General features: G+C 35.7%; 1 protein-coding gene across 6 annotated transcripts in view; it reads right to left on the bottom strand.

Moving 5' to 3' along the window:
- The window catches only part of UHRF2 (ubiquitin like with PHD and ring finger domains 2), a 79,568-nt gene that overhangs the window by 55,311 nt on the left and 11,226 nt on the right, over positions 1-13,031 (bottom strand). For all 6 annotated transcript variants that reach the window (XR_005956764.1, XM_041486207.1, XM_041486208.1 and 3 more), the window contains exons 2-3: positions 10,549-10,791; positions 5,137-5,399 (exon numbers count right to left, since the gene is read on the bottom strand). Coding sequence is in view for 5 of the 6 variants with exons in the window: in XM_041486207.1 (XP_041342141.1) it covers positions 5,137-5,399; positions 10,549-10,791 (506 nt within the window). In the remaining variant the exon portion in view is untranslated. The remainder of the gene's footprint in view (positions 1-5,136; positions 5,400-10,548; positions 10,792-13,031) is intronic.

The raw sequence follows: 13,031 nt of genomic DNA, 5'->3' as shown, positions 1-13,031 counted from the left end.
AAAAAAACTACAGTCTATAGCTTCCATAACTAGCCATTAACTAGCCAATAATTGGCTGCTTTCTACCCATTAACTTCATGTCCTTCCAAAGGAATCCCTTTCCTCACTTCAGTGTCTTAAACTAGAGCCAGGAATCCGATAGCATGCATGCTCCTGATGTGCACTCTTTTCTGTGTTTGATGTATATAAAAGTCAGATAAAGCAGCTAAATATTTACAAGGGTTAATTGAGAAACAAATAGCATGCAAAGGAATGTATTTTGACATTTCTTCACAGAAGAAAAAACAGAACAGTTTGCATCATGCACTGTCACTAATGCTGCACAAAGAAGCTACCTGTCAAATAAGCAAGGAATCTTTCCTATATGAGGCCCCAATGGATATAGGATTAATTTATTTGACTGATGAATGAAAAACCCAGTAACATTCACCTAGTAAACACAGGTAAACATAAGAAATGAGCACTTCATTGTACAGTCACATAACCACAAAATTCAATGCAACTTCACTATCAGATGTACACAGCCGAAAAGCAAAGTATAAGAAAGAAGTAGGGGCTACCTCATCTGAGAATGGCCCATAATGTCTTTTGGTCTCCAAAAATCAATTTATTAGTAGTGTGATCTATGTGAATTCTCAGATTAAATCCCAGCCTACTAGCTGTGAAAATTTCATATTAAAAACATTCAGAAAATGGACCATTCAAACCATTTCTTGAGAATGAAATAGCAAGTTTAATACTACTATTCTCTTGACAATCTCTTCAGCTGTGGATTACATTTTCAAGTATGAAGTGGGTTTTTCTGACCAGGCAGTATTTAGAACTTTTCTCCTTATTGCCTCAGAAGAGTCTGTGCTCTCCAGTTATAAGACTGTGTCTTGCCTATTGCTTTAACAGCCACACAGGATGACTACACTTTTTTGACCTCTGTGGCAACACAGTGAAATCCTAATTTTCTTAATGTGTGCATATCTGTACATCTTTAAAATCCAAGGGCATTACTCCACAGCTCACATTAAGCATGAAGTAAAGAGAAGTAATTAGCTCCCTAGAAGAAATAACTACAGCATACTTTATGTGGTATATGACACAGATATTACCTAAAATAAAATTCTCTGATTGTTATAAAACCTGAGGGGAATATCATCTGCCAGAACAATGGCCTTGAAAAAAGTTACCTAGACTTGAGTCATACTTAATCTGTACTTGCATATAAGTTGTCATACTGAAATTTCTCATGCTGCAGAAACATCCAGCCTCTCTGTGGCTTCTGCTGAGGGCCTTCTTAAATGGAAAGACTTTATTACAAATGACTGAAAGAAAGGAAAAGACATTACTTGATTGTAATCCAAATACTTAGGATAAATCCTAAGTCTTCCTGCTGCTTTGGGGAGCTAATGATCAAGAAGAACAATACTTGCAGAAAGAGAACTGTCTCCCTGAAACTAAGTACACTATAACCAGTGCTACACCAGTAACAAATATGAAATACAATAAGGTAAGAGGAAAGGGCAAATGCCGATATAACAGAGCATTGTAGGCATGTCCTTATAGCGCCACTCTGCCACTAAAACAACTGTTTCTGATTTAGAAGTGACTCTTAAGCAAGCTGGGGTGGAGATCACCGACAATTATCTCAGCTAATTTTAGGACCAGCATGTGCTGGTTTCCTCACAAGTCCTTTTAAATCAGGATTCAGCTTTCTTATGTTCAACACAGGTTAATTTCTTCTGTATTTAAAGTCAGTTGCTGGGAGCAGAAGAAAGAAATGTACGTATGTTTTGTATGAAACCTGATAGCACATCCTTGACTTCGAAGTGCTTAACGGCTCCTTGTGATACCCACAAATGCACACGTGAAATGGAAGGGGAGGAAATACACTGAAAAAACAGGAACACACCTTCAAACTGCTGAATCAGGGAAAAACTTGCATTCAGAAATTGAAAGCAGAAGATGGACTGTCATGCAGAAGTTACATAGCCACAAAGGGATGCCAAGAAATTTGATACTGCCTGAAGGTTAGCATTGGTAAAACTGGAATTTTGGTCTCTTGCTCTCTGGTGAAATTAGGGCTCTCAAACAAGTATAAATCTTTGAACTGGAGTCACAAGTCTTGCTAAGTGCAATCTGAAACTGAGTTCTTTTCCTCCCAATGGCCCTAGGTTTTCTCTCTGCAGAAATATGTGGGCCATATAACTATTGCAGCAATTTAGTTAAATACTAGATACATATCTGGGGTGGGGCATGGTGGTGGAAAAGGTGGGAGAAAACCACTACAGAAACAACTCACCAGTGCTGTTATCCACAAAATCACAGAGGTAGTACCTCCTATCTGCAGCAGCCACAGCTGATAGGAGAGCTCTGTTTAGTCGAAAGGTGGTTTCCCCTTTGAAATTACTATAATTAATTCTTGCCCAGAAAGGGTAATTTCCCTTAACTATACTCTTGCAAAAAGAGGTCTCTCATATTTTTTCCTTTCACATTCACTGTAACTACACTACTTAAACAAGAAACAGAAAGAGGAACAAATGAACACTGAACCCCTCTGAGGAGGAACACTTTTATGAAATCTAAACTGCATAATAAAGCATTTAGGTTTTGTACAGGACTTGTGATATGTAAATCTAGCAGCACTGCAGCTAAAGCCCGCTTTCTCACTTAAAGGCTAAAGCCTTTTCCTCACTTAAAGGACAAGTCCTGCTTCACCTCTTAAGAAAAACTGCTATAGGAGAATATACTAATCTAGGGGGTAGAATAGACCAATTCAATGCATTACAATCATCCCTCAATTGTAACCTTTGTGGTGTTTTTTTTTTCAAACTGGAAGGACGCAACAGACAGAAAAGCATCAGTTAAGATTTGAGAAGTTTTGCACTTGTGCCCACCTCTGAGATATAGTTCTTCCAATGTATTAAAGTAATTTTCATGTCTTTACTGGCATCAGACTTATATCTTTCATTTGCAAGTAATTTTTACTCTATTTCAGATAATGGCGAGTGTTTCTGTGTCATGTAAGAACACCTGTTGTAGGAAAGATGGACCTGAAACTATGTCACCCATGAGAGCCACCATCTATCAGAGATAAAAAGGAGAAAAGCTTCTCCAAAACAACACCACAAGGAAAGACTAGAAACTGCCAAGTACATCGGGCAGCAAAACGCTTAATCCAAACCTGAAAAACAAAACACCCACGCACAAGTAACTGTGCAGGGCATAGTACTTACAGTAAGATGTGAAGCTTGATGAACAGGAGTGAAGAAATAAATTAATATATTTCTGTAGCAGAGAACAACTGTGTGTCAAAGCACACCATGATCTTCCTACCTATCCACATCATGCAAAGAAGTGGTAGAATACAAGTGCTGTCTACAGACATCAGAGGTAAACACTAATGTATGAAAACAAAGTGGTAGAAGCACAAATGTAGTTACAATAGGAATGTGCATGTTGGGTAACGCTAAAAGAAAAAAAGCGAGACCCCAAAAGAGTTGGGGAACGTCCATCAAGAACTTTCACTCATAAATGTACAAGTTGCACCTTCCAATAATTTTTCTTTCCAAAAGATCTAACTTCCAATATCTTAAGACTGATCAGCTTAATTGTGACCATCTTGCCACATTATGCTTCTACGCCTTACTTAATTTTGTTGGCTAAGTGTATAGAGCTGCTATACATAAGCATCTTGTAGGAGTAAAAAGACTGTCTTCATTTGCTGAAAGGGAAGTACACATAGATGTCAATCTTTTAGTTTAGTAAGACTATACCAAAGAAAAATCAGAACTGTTGTGAAACTTTTTCCACTTCTGTACTTCCAACTCATAAAAAATAATAGCATCTAAAAAAAAACCAGCAAAATTTCACAGCAACAGTTACAAACACTTTCTCAGAAATCTATGCCAATTGCTAACTTAGATATATCCACGGTAATGTAAAATCAGATAATATTAAAGACAGGTCTTTAAAATCTCACCACAGACATTACTTGCAATGAAAAATATTTTTGTTTTGATCATAATAGTTGACTAGGTCATTTTCAAATTTTTAGTTCTCTAACATCTTAAGTAAAATGCTTAGAGTCACAGATATGGAATCCAAACTTAGCATAGCATTAAAAAAGAGCATTAAGTTGCACCTATTACTAGCACAATGAACAAAAAGTGCTCTCTGTAACTCAGATGCAGAGTTATGTACTAAAATATGTAGAGTAGAAATAGCTACTGTAAAAAAGTGTTGCGGAAATCTACATTTAGTTAATATTTAATATACTTTGCATCGTTCTACCTCAATCTTACATTTCACAGACTACAGTATTTATACTAGTCTCAGTATCAAAAATTTAAAATACTCAATTCATTAAAAAATTTATTTGTTTCGAAGCTTAACTTACTGCTTTAACACATTATTACCAAAAAAACTTCAGAACAATTTCCCAAGCAAATGAAGTGGTGCAAAGCATGCTCATAAACACAAAATCCTTTCAAATTCCAGGTTTCCCACTCACCTATTGCAGGCTTTAGAATTTGTTATGACTAGAGAAGTGATAAAAAAGCTCCAAACTAACTTGAAAAAACTCTACCCTTAATGCCCCCTTTTCCAGTTCAGGATCAGTTTCAAGCCCTCAGTCACAATGTTCTCAATAACAAATCTCTACTGTAAGTGCAGATCCAAAATTTTGTGCACAATTACTCTATTTGGAATAAAATAAATCCAAATTAAGTAACAAAAATTTGCTTCAGTGGAGCTCTCCTTCAGCTCTACTTAGAGGACTTCCATATACACAGGAAATAATTTTTAAAAAATTTTAAAAAACCTTACTTCAAAAAAAACAACTGTAAAAATTTGGTTATATGGTTTCTTTTTCTTATGTAGAAAGTATGTATACTCTTATATAGAAAGGATACTCTTATAAAGAGAAGATATTAATACTTCACAAATATTTAGGCATGAAAGATATCATTGCAGCCAATGGATTTGCTATATCCAACCAAAAAGTGTTATAAATTTTTTAGTATTTTTTTTCTTGGTCGCAATATTGAACTTGCTTTCTTTGATTCCAAGCTTCTTCAAGAAATTCTCAGTCTATACAAACCAAATAACAATATGTGATGTCCTCAAAATAGTATCAGGAGCACTTACTCATCGTACTTGATATGATAAATAGCTTCTTCATCAGTGTCCATACAGTCTGAATAAGATGTGGAAGGTGTACTGTCCAAACTATTTGCATTTTCTCTAGAATGATCTTGATTTAAGTTTCCATTAGTCCTTTTGTAAGTGCTACCACTCTTCCCTTGAGCTTTACCATTCTTATGTCCCTTTGCTGCTCGGGTAACATTTTCTATATGAGCTTCAAACCAGGCTCCAATGTTGATATCACGGGCATCCACCAATTCATTTATCTAAAAGGAAAATTCAATAATGAGTTTATGCTTATATTATAAAATACCAATTAAGAAAAAGATAAATCAGACAACTTACTGTGCTACTGCTTAACTTTGTTAATAGTAAAACAATCAACCACAATAACTAGTTGCAAGTTCAAGTAACGTGCAGTCAGAAATACTTTTATTTGCACTTCTAGTATTTTATTATTCTTCCTTCATTAAAATCTAGTATAAATATAATTTATATGATTTTTAAAATTTTAAAAATTTTAAATTTTAAAAATCAATGCTAATTTTTTTTTTCCTTTCAAATCCAAAAATTTGCTTGATCTCTTCCATTGTCCTTTCCTCTTGTTTCACCCACTGTTCTTTATGGCTATGATAAGCACACACAGTACTAAAATACCAGTTCAAAACCAAACGTTTACAGACCTTCCTGAGCCTCCAACCTGGAATTGCTATTTAACTTTCTGCCTTTCTGTCCTGTAAGATTTTTTTAATCATTAAAGACTCAAGGATAGATAGGAAAAAGTCTAACTAGGTTGCCACCAGAGTCAGCAGAATGTTATGACTGTAAGAAATGGAACTCATCTCCAAAATTTCTCCCATCTGTACTCAGAGCATTACTACTGGTATTAAGCAACCAAACTATTTTACTATTCTAAATCTTGTTGTATTTTCTCATCTTCAGATAATAAACAGACGTTCCTTTAATAATACTGAGAATCCTGAAAGAAAATATTTAAAAACCATTTCAACAGTACACCAACTATAAAAAAATTATTACAACAGAATTACTGCAGATTAAAAATCTTTAATTATCAATATGAGACACACATGCAGATATGCGTATACATAAATACACATATGGTTTAAGCTACAGTCTTTGTCGGGTGTCAACATTGTGCCAGACAGGTACTTACTCTCACACACCCCAAAGGCTAATTTCTAAGATATGTATAATCTTATTGTATTTCCATAGAAGCAAAACTCAAAAAGTTTTAGTATTTAGAGTGAAGCAATCCTTCGGTATCTGAAAGCAACTGACAGCAGTTTGAGCTAACAAGTTTATCCCAGTAAAGGAATTCCTGGTTTACTTTTGCCATTCCTCTCTTCAGATAACTTCCCAAACCTAATGTTTTGTTATTCCGCATGTGCAAAATACCAATGCCTACAGTATTCAAAGTACAGCTTATTACCAGGATGACAATTTCAGCCACAGGATAAACAAATCAGAGAAGGACAGCCTTATTTTAAGTCTATATCTATTTTAAATATAAACAGTGAATTCTGACATTTCTCAAAAGAACCTTCATGAAGGCATCCCTATGTAATCTTACGTGTTTGAACTAGCTGCAGCTCAGTGGTGCTCTACTTCCTCTTCTCCAAAATACAGCTGAATGAGATACACACTATTAAGGATTCCCCATCTGCTGCTACTTCATGCAACCAGTTATGCAAGTGCCAAAGAAGCCATGTTAGCCAAGTTAAAATTCATCATATCCAGATCCAGAACAAAAAAAAAAAAAAGGAAAAATAATAATAAAACAATACATCAATGCAAAGTCCCTTAATCATTCCTTCATAATACATGCATATGTAATTGGATGGGAATAATTACACAACATACTTCCCACGCTTGCAAAGAGTAAGAGCAAATAATTATTACCACAGACTCATGAGGAGCATAACACAATTATTTTGTGTGAGTGGAGTTTGGTTTAAGAACTGTTTTATTAGTAGCTATTTGTGAACAGTATTAAACAAACACTGATTTTAATTACAGATTCCACTTGTGTGGTTTTTATTCCAAGTTAATGTTCTTGGCTAAAATGTTTTTACTGCAGTCAGTGTTTTTTTGAAAGAAAAACTGACCACATTAGAATCAGAATCACATGCTTCTGAAAGAACTTTGTTTTTTCTAACATCATTCCTGCATGCCCAAGTCACTGTTACTGTAACTGTTCTCTTGCAACTCATCCTGCTATATCCTTCCTCTTTTTGGCCATTGCTTAGCCAAGGTAGTGTTGTTCAAAATCCATCTTGGGATGGTGTCCCAGTTCTTAGACCAGATACCACTAACAATTCTTAATAACAAGGAACAAGAGTTGCACATAAACCCATCCACTACTAGTCCTTCAGAGCCCACAGAACTGTATCAGATGTCAGGTACAACTGGGCTATAAAACAAGAAATATTCTGATTTATATAATATTCAATGACCACACAGAGAAACTCTGTTTAAATCACTATTTTAATCATCTAACAATAATTTATAACTTTTGTTTCCAATACCAACTCTACCATTATTTTTTATACGTTTTTGAATTGCAGGTTTCATACCAACTAACTTTCCTTCTGGTAGCTGAAATCAGAAAGAGAGAGCAGGACACAGAGGTTTGGACTGTCCACAGCATGGAATAAGTAAACAGGTATCTTGCTGAGTTTAGATCTGCTTGAAGATCCAACAAGACACAGGACTTTGCTCAGACAGAGTAAGTTATAACAAAACATTTATTCGAGTAAGTAGACTACTCTTTATTGTTTGACAATGAAATGAAAAAATCACTAAACATATCCACCTATTTAGTCCCCAGACTACCTTAGTTCATTAGGCTCTAGGCCTTTTTTCCTGTCTTGTATTAAGTAAGTTTGCAACCTTTGAACTACAATACCGGGTAAAAACACATTCTTCAAAGTTTTCAAATACTGTAATTATAAATCCTTTGTATCCATTCATACCATTATCTATAAATAGCAAAGTGAAATTACTATATCCTTAATTTTCTCTAGATACATTGAAAACACATTGTTGACTGAAAAAGTAATTACTCCACAAGTAATGAAGGAGAAAGTGTTAGCTCTCTGGAATGAGACATCACAAAAATTTCAGCTGACTTGACAAAATAGGTTTCCTTGAGTATGCTTGCTGATATCACCATTACCTGTTGTATTTTCTGATTTAATCCTGAAAAAAGCAACTAAGAGACTACTTCATATTTAACACCTTGAAATGTAACATTCTTGAAAAATAAACATTTTAGTACTCTTTTCCTCGGATCAGTCTATCTGCTGTGTTCTCCCATCTCCCCATCATTCTCCTTATTCTTTCTTATATTACCTTTTACACTCCTTCACTAATTGTAAAGCTTAAGAACTGAAGAACTGGAGCTCTTCCCATTGTAATAAATGGATATAAAAGAAAAGGGAAGCACACAAGCTTGAGTCTCCATATTTATGCTACTGATTTTGTGACTCCCTGATTCCTCAGAGAATGAACAGAAGTCTAACTGAAATTACCTTGTATACATGTGGCAGCCTTAAGGCTACAGAAATTTGGCAGAGAATGAACCCCCAGGGTTCCAGCTGGACTTCAGAGATCAGAGGGCTGGGTGTCTGGTTAATTCTGCACTACGTCTACTTGTGTTCAGGAACATCCACAATCCAGATTCACCAATAGTGCAGTTCATTGAAGCAACAGGAGGCGGGTTCAGGAACAGTGAGCAATGCACTAACCAGAGTGTTATTATGTGTCATGAGAGTAGGTAATAGTAACAGAGATCTGTTAGCAGTATAAACACCTATATTCATATATGTTAATACTCATATATACTAAAAAATGTTATATATATATACACATGTATGTATATTCAGCTATAATAACAAATATTCCCAAATACTAATAAACATTCATATGTGTGTGAATAAATATTCCTGGGTCTGCTCCAATACAACTGGGAGGTACAAAGCCCACCTAAATTTGTCCCTTCAGGGAAGGAGGAGAGACACTGTCAGCCCATACGAAGCAAGCAGAAGTGTTTTCCCCCTCTTTTGTCCCAAAAATACCCCTTCTATATTATAATTTTTGGTTCTACCCAAAAGGAACAATTTTATGTTACAGGTGGGTTTGTGGTGACTGTGGTCTTAGACAGGCATGTTCTTTTTTCATCTGCATTCCTAAATGTGTGAAAATTACTATGTAAATTTGACTTAATAAAGATCTTAATAACTTTTGGTCAGAATTTAGAGTTGATACAAAAGGTAAAATAAACACTTTAGTCCATCTGCTGAGGTGGCAGTAAAGGCTCTCTGACCTCTCTGCCTGATAGTCTTTGTGCACATCCTTATCTCCATAAAGAAAACAGACTTTTAGCAAAGGCTTGTCATACATGGTGAAGGAGGAGTGAGGCCAATGGCTGGTGCAGGCGCTCCTTTGTACCTCACTGAAACAACACAGGGCCACGAGCAATCTGCTTCACTCCAGACATTGCTCCACCCTCAGACCTTGCTTCAGCCAGGTGCAAGATCAGCCAGAAAGTGGCCCAGCACGTGGTTATCTCAGCCAGATTTGTTAATTCTTCAAAGACTTAAGGCAACACTTACGTTGCATTTAAGTTAGCAAGTTGCATTTATGGCAACCTCAACCTCCTTTTCCTTCTCTGTAATTGTAATTTTCCTGCAAAATAATCACTGTTATGGCTATGTCTAAGAGAAACACCCAAAAAGGAGGTGAAATACTATCATTCCCTACAGATAGATACATTCTACTAAATATTCAATAAGCTAGCAATCTGGAAACTTCCTCTTTTCTGTTTAAATTAAACTTTTCGTACTCTGATGTAATCCCTTCATGACAATACTGAAAGTATTATTTAACAAGGTACAAAACCAAATGAATACTAGGTATGCAATTCCTAAAAAACCTACATTAAAAAAGGTATCATTACATAACACATAGCTTAAGAAATTGTGTATTTCCACAATTCGTCTAGTTCTAACGCAGCACCGAAACATTAGTACTAAAACAATTATTTGGAAAGCCTGAAGAAAAAAGAAGGGTAAAAGCTACACTTTAACACATTTTCTTTATTAGCTTCTTTTGTCCACATGAAAGTACTTGTTTCACAGCTACTTTAAGCTTTTCAAGAATCTATTTTGAAGAACACAGTGTGTCAGAGTTTAAGAACTCTCCTGAAAAGTGAGATTGGTGCAAGGGACATGCTCATGACTCTCCAAGAGTCAGTTTAAATTATGTGAATTCCATTTAAGCCAAATCGGGGAACTAAAGCATAAAAGAAAGCAATGAGGATACACTCTTTGAAACAATGAAACAGTACTTTTCTAAAAATAAAATTAAATTCACAGGAGTGAAGTTTGTACATACCTTGTACAATCCAATGCCAGGATCAATGAGAAACGAGCGAGATGATGTAGATGGCTGACTGGGTGATCCACTGTTTGTTTTTTTGACCTTGTTCTTGCAGTTGGAAACAGCACAGGGATTGACTTCTCCATCCTGATCTGTCACAGATGCAGTGGTAGGAGCTTCAGAATCAGAACGTATCAAAAGCTGAACTATGTCATTTAGTCCAACGTTGTAGTCAAATAAAGTGTGTCCATCTTCAAGCTGTAAAAAGAAATGTGTACTTGTAAAACTCTACCTTAGTAGTTTTTAAATATTCTTTTTACAGACAATAATCGTGCAGACCAGAAGAGGGAAGGCATAGCTTACTGATAAATAAAAACCTATGTCTTGAGTATATGAAAACACAAACTCCTCAAGCTAACTGCAAACAATTTCATTGATTAAAAATCACTGGAAGGCTTAAAATTGGAACAGACATCTCTACAGACTAGTGTCACCTACCTACAATTAAGGTAAGAAACACTAAAAAATGACAAGTTGTGCACTAGGAAATACAAGAAGCAGTACAGCTGCTTTGTTCAGTTAAATACCCTTAATGACCTAGAGCATCTTTGAAGCAGAGATTTGATTCACCTGAAAGTATAATGCATTGCTTTGAGATAGCAAAATTAGTATTAGCTACACTTCACACTGCTGTGGGAGAAAAACATACATGACTGAAAAAAACATGCATGACTGAAAAACTGATACCTTTCCAAACTATTCTAGCAAAAAAAAAAAAGTTATCTACCCCTTTTCTCAAGAACAATTGGTGTTATTTTCAACACCAATTGGTGTTTCATAAGTTGTTTCAAACAGAACAGCTTTCATCAGCTTGTGGGCAGTATCCATACAACAAGAAAAAGAAGGGGAAGAAGGAACAGAAAGGAAAAAAAAAGGAGCACCTCTCCAGTTTCTCACTAATAGTTTCTCTAACGTGCAAACGATCTCAGGATAGACAAAACTGGAATCCATATTTCTTTCTCCATCCCCTCTGCTTTTTCAAAACAACTCTAAATGGCAGAGGACTGTTATGAACAGAAGCTGACAGTCAATCAATGAACCAGTTCTTCTTCCATGAACTTAAAATCTGGCAAAAAAAATTAACTTTCCTTACTGATGATAACTACTACACTCACAGTTAGGACCTGTAAACAGGAGTATTTATTTTGAGTTGAAGCTGACACAGCTGTCTGATCAACAGGTACAGGAAAGAATCTTACTCAGCTGCCCATTTTCAAACCTGTTCAACACACAGCACACAAAACCATACTGAAGATTTTCATGCTGTGACTATTAAAGAAATGCAAGTCTTAAAGCAGAAATCTCCAGTAGCTGTGATTGTCCAGGTGACTACCAACACCACCTCATATTCCTGGACCTTCTTCATACTGAGGAGTAAGGTGCTTAAGCAACCTTCTCCATCCCCCCTGTCATAACTTCCTACACTTTTGACAACTCTTTCACACAGGGCATAGAAGTGTTCTTGCAGTCCTGCTACAATCCAGGATTTGTGGGGTTTTCACACCACAAGCATTTTCACTGTTAATAAGTTTAAAGCATTATTCTTATATTCAAAGTACAAATAAACCCAAAACAAATAATGACACTGCAAAAATGCACTGGAGGGGATATCCACATTGCTATTGCTTCTGATCACTACTCCAGACCACATTTAAGATTAAGGCCCTCCCAAGTGGTTGCAAAATGGTTAAAAAGTTCAGCAGTACATCTGCAAAAGAGACTAATTCTGAAATAATTAATAAATTGGATGTTATTTGAGACACAGCTTCTCAATTTTTCTGTTCCAACTGGATTGTACAGGCTGTGGCAAAGATTACAGTGTAGTTCCTAGAATCCTGTGGTATGAAGAAATCTTCTGAAAACTAATGCACTGGAGAAAAAATGATAACTTTGCTCCTGTTAAACAAAAGTATGTAAACAGCATGCAGATGAGAGCTTTGCTCTCCTGCCTTTGCTCCTGCTCTCTCAGGACAGGTCCTGTGCAGGCTGACAGAAAAATATTTTGAGGTACTGCAGTTTAAAACTTAAAGTTAATTCAGTAAAGATGTAAATCTGAAAACCCTGAAATATCTACAATAGCTAGGTAAATGTCTTGTGTCTAGTCTTCGCAATCTATTATTCTGCAAATTAAATTATATAATTAATCCACAAATAAGTCCTCCCTATTAGCCCCCCGACTTTAAAAAAAAAAAGGGATCTGTCCATGAATTTGGTCTAGTCAGCTTTGATGAACATGAACTAAACAGACAGCCAAACAGATGACTGCAAAGTCGTCTAATTTACAGAATAAATAATAAAAAATTAGACTATTAAATGGTTGAGAAAGTGGTTGGATGGTGATATCCAGAGGGTAGTGGTCAATGGCTCAAAGTCCAAATCTTATTTAATTAATCTTTATTAATGATACAGACAATGAAATTGAGTGCACTCTCAGCAAG

This window comes from Pyrgilauda ruficollis, unplaced genomic scaffold (assembly GCF_017590135.1).
Source record: "Pyrgilauda ruficollis isolate IOZ18807 unplaced genomic scaffold, ASM1759013v1 scaffold74, whole genome shotgun sequence".
In the NCBI taxonomy this organism is placed as follows: domain Eukaryota; kingdom Metazoa; phylum Chordata; class Aves; order Passeriformes; family Passeridae; genus Pyrgilauda; species Pyrgilauda ruficollis.
Note: the sequence above shows the minus strand (reverse complement) of the source record. Positions and strands in the feature narration are given on the sequence as shown.